This window comes from Octopus bimaculoides, chromosome 13 (genome assembly GCF_001194135.2).
Source record: "Octopus bimaculoides isolate UCB-OBI-ISO-001 chromosome 13, ASM119413v2, whole genome shotgun sequence".
Taxonomy (NCBI): domain Eukaryota; kingdom Metazoa; phylum Mollusca; class Cephalopoda; order Octopoda; family Octopodidae; genus Octopus; species Octopus bimaculoides.
The window spans coordinates 15,233,188-15,236,338 of NC_068993.1; the positions used below are offsets into that span (position 1 = coordinate 15,233,188).

General features: G+C 37.9%; 1 protein-coding gene across 2 annotated transcripts in view; it reads left to right on the forward strand.

The window, feature by feature from the left end:
- Nucleotides 1–1,744: 1,744 nt before the first annotated feature.
- The window catches only part of LOC106871839 (uncharacterized), a 4,517-nt gene continuing 3,110 nt past the window's right edge, over nt 1,745–3,151 (forward strand). Inside the window, exons 1-3 of one of the 2 annotated variants that reach the window (XM_014918556.2) lie at nt 1,756–2,175; nt 2,450–2,497; nt 2,923–2,970. In XM_014918556.2, the coding sequence (XP_014774042.1) occupies nt 1,971–2,175; nt 2,450–2,497; nt 2,923–2,970 (301 nt within the window). In that variant the 5' untranslated portion in view covers nt 1,756–1,970. Of the gene's footprint in view, nt 2,176–2,449; nt 2,498–2,922; nt 2,971–3,151 lie in introns of both variants that reach the window. The other variant, XM_014918557.2, reaches the window with a different exon arrangement.

Below are 3,151 nucleotides of genomic sequence, written 5' to 3' on the forward strand. Positions count from 1 at the left end.
ATATATATAGGTATGGGAGAATTCACGAAAAAACGACAGACGAAGACAGGTGGTGTAAACAACAAATGGATGTATTAGTATGACGCTCGGGAATAGAGAAAGTCTTCAACGTTTCGAGCCTACACTCTTCAAAAGAAAGGAACACAGAAAGAAACAAGGAGAGAAACAAGGAAAGAAGAAAATATATGTGTAGTATTCACCGATATATATAAATATATATATATATATATATATATATATATATATATATATATATATATATATATATATATATATATATATATATATTCAAATATGCAAACAGAAGCAGCGCCAGTGTAATAACGTTATCGGTCATATATACTTAACATAACCACAAGAGGCGCGATGGAGATCATTTTCTCAAAGCGTTAGCTGTTTAAAGGCCTGAAAGTCACTGACAGGCAAGATAATTCACCCCTAATCAAACTTAAGAGCGATGTTCCACTATTTACGTGGATTATCAACATCACTCACGCAGACCTAATCGGAGAAGAACCATATCGCCGGTCCAGACTATACGCTTAACCATGTTGTTGTAATTTCGTATAATGCTTGAACATAACCCGATGTGTCTGCACACACATACGTATCTAAGTATACAAACACACACATACGCACAGATTCATACACATGCACACACTCACTGTCTACCACTCTCTTTCTGTCTGTTTGTCTATCTGTCTGTCTTTCTCCCTCACTCTCGATCTTTTTACATGCACATATATGCATCTACGTTTATAGTTATATTTTATTTAGAATTGAAACTTCGCTTAGTGTCTGTGTATATTCCAGTTCGTGTGTTCATGAGTACGTTGTCAGGTACAGGAAGAGTACAGCTATCAACTGAGTCTATAGTAAGAATTGACCCGCCGGATTTCCTCTCGAAAGAAGGTAAAATTAGTTTGTTTTCTCACTGTGGTAGCAATTGCGAGAAAGGTAGTTTGGAGAACGTGGATGAAAGGGTTAAAGTCGGGCATTTTCATCTATGGCTCTGCACTGGTGAATTATTTCACCTTCCATCTTAAAAGGAAAATAGAGCTAGAGAAGAAATGCCTGATTGCGAAAACGTTTGAGAGTCGATAGAAGAATGTAGCACGGAAGTTCCGAGTGGATCGAACCAGATAAACGCGACACGGGCTTTATCTGAGATATCAGTGGCGAGGCGGGTCTCGTGGGGTCGTGATGAACCCGTCTTTTCACTCAATCCGTAAAGACTTCCGGTCTGTCGTATCATTCGTTTTGTTTATTTTGTGCTAAATGTTTAGTCATCTTTTTGTTTTTCCCATCCGTTTCTTTGACCCCCAATCAGATGTATTGTCCCCTCTGTGTTGGCCCCTTGTGGGCAATAAAGATATAGTATATATGAATTTCTCTCGTTTGTGTACATATGTGTGTGTATATGTATGTGTATATGTATGTGTATATGTATGTGTATATGGTGTTTGTGCACGTGTGCGTATGTGTGTGTATGTGTGCTTGTATGCGTATGTGTGCAAGTGTGTGTACATGTGTGTGCGCATGTGTGTGTCCATGTGTGTGTATGTGTGTATATGTATGAGTATGTGGCCTGTGTGCGTGTGTGTGTACGTGTGTGCATGTGTGCGTATGTGCTTGTATGTGTGCTTGTATGCGTATGTGTGTATGAGTGTGTACATATGTGTGTATGTGTGCATGTGTGTTTGCGTGCAAGACTCTGTGTGTGATGTGTGTCCATATGTTTGTGTGTATGTTCGAAAAAATATTATTTAGGTTCTTCCATGGATCCTATGTTATCCAAGAATGCTTAATCCAATTATAACGTCATAAGAGCAAACTGAACGAAACGTTACAATACTTTTATTCAATTGCGATATTTGCTAGTGTTTGGAAGCCAAGTTCTTGAGTTTGCTATTCAATACGTTGTTTGCGTTCATATAATTATCAACCGTTTCTAGTTTTTATTTTCCCATATGTCTGAAATCATCGACCGTCCGGGTTTCTTCGCCCGCCTTCGTACAGGAACCCAACGTTGTCTCCACTGTATCATTCCATACCTCAACCGCCCGAAACCGAAAGATGATGACGCATCGATAGATGCCGGAAAACCTAGTTCAACGATCGCAGATATGTCCTCAGTAGCCACATCAGAGGAACTGGGAGATCTCTTTGACATGGGTAAGTTTTGATGAATGTTGTAGATACATGCTGAACTCGGAACCATGTGTTTGGGAAGCACGCTGCCCACGCCTGCGCCCATGTTATGTGTGTGAGTGTATTTGTGCGTGTGTGTGTGTGTGTGAGTGTGTGTTTCTTTGTGTGTGTGTATGTGCATGTATGCGTGTGTGCGTGTCTGTGTGCGCTCGAGCATCGTTATAGAGATACAAAATATTATATAATATATGAACTCTATCCAGACTGCTCTTAATTTTCGTCTTCTTTTGGATTCCAGATACTTCTATCAAGAAGTTACCATTCTTTGACACTCCACTTATTAAGAGTAAGTAATAATAAACGTTCATTTTCATATTGACTTCGTAACTGAATCTTTTATAATTTCCTCCATCTCATCTACATTTATATAGTATTAGCATTCAATTGCAAATACCGTTGATCTTTCAGTATGTATTGTTCTTTCACAATGTATTCTAGACGTTTAAGAAGCTATATATCTAATACGCACATATTGCGGCCAACAATTGTGTGCTTTTTATTACACCCACAAAACAGACATAACGCAACACAAACATAAATGTATATACACTCTTTCTCACTCAATGTCTTTTACTCTCTCTCCCTCTCATCCTCACTCACCCACTCATCGTTCCTCTCACTCTGTATCTCTGTATCTCTGTATCTTTCTTTCTCTCTCTCTCACATACACATACAAATGTTTATTTTTCACATTGTTATATGTGTTTGCAGCGTCGGTTCGTTCTTGTTCAGTAATGGATATAGGAATACATGAAAAGTGTAAGTAACAATACAAAACGATTTAATATATAATTGCAATTGAATTAATCTAGTAATTCATCAATATATCTATCTGTAAACATATAATATAGCAAAAGATATGTTATGGGTGAAGGACCGTTGACAGCCGTACTCCTTGTTGACTCTAAACATTTTCACTTAATTATATATATATATATAT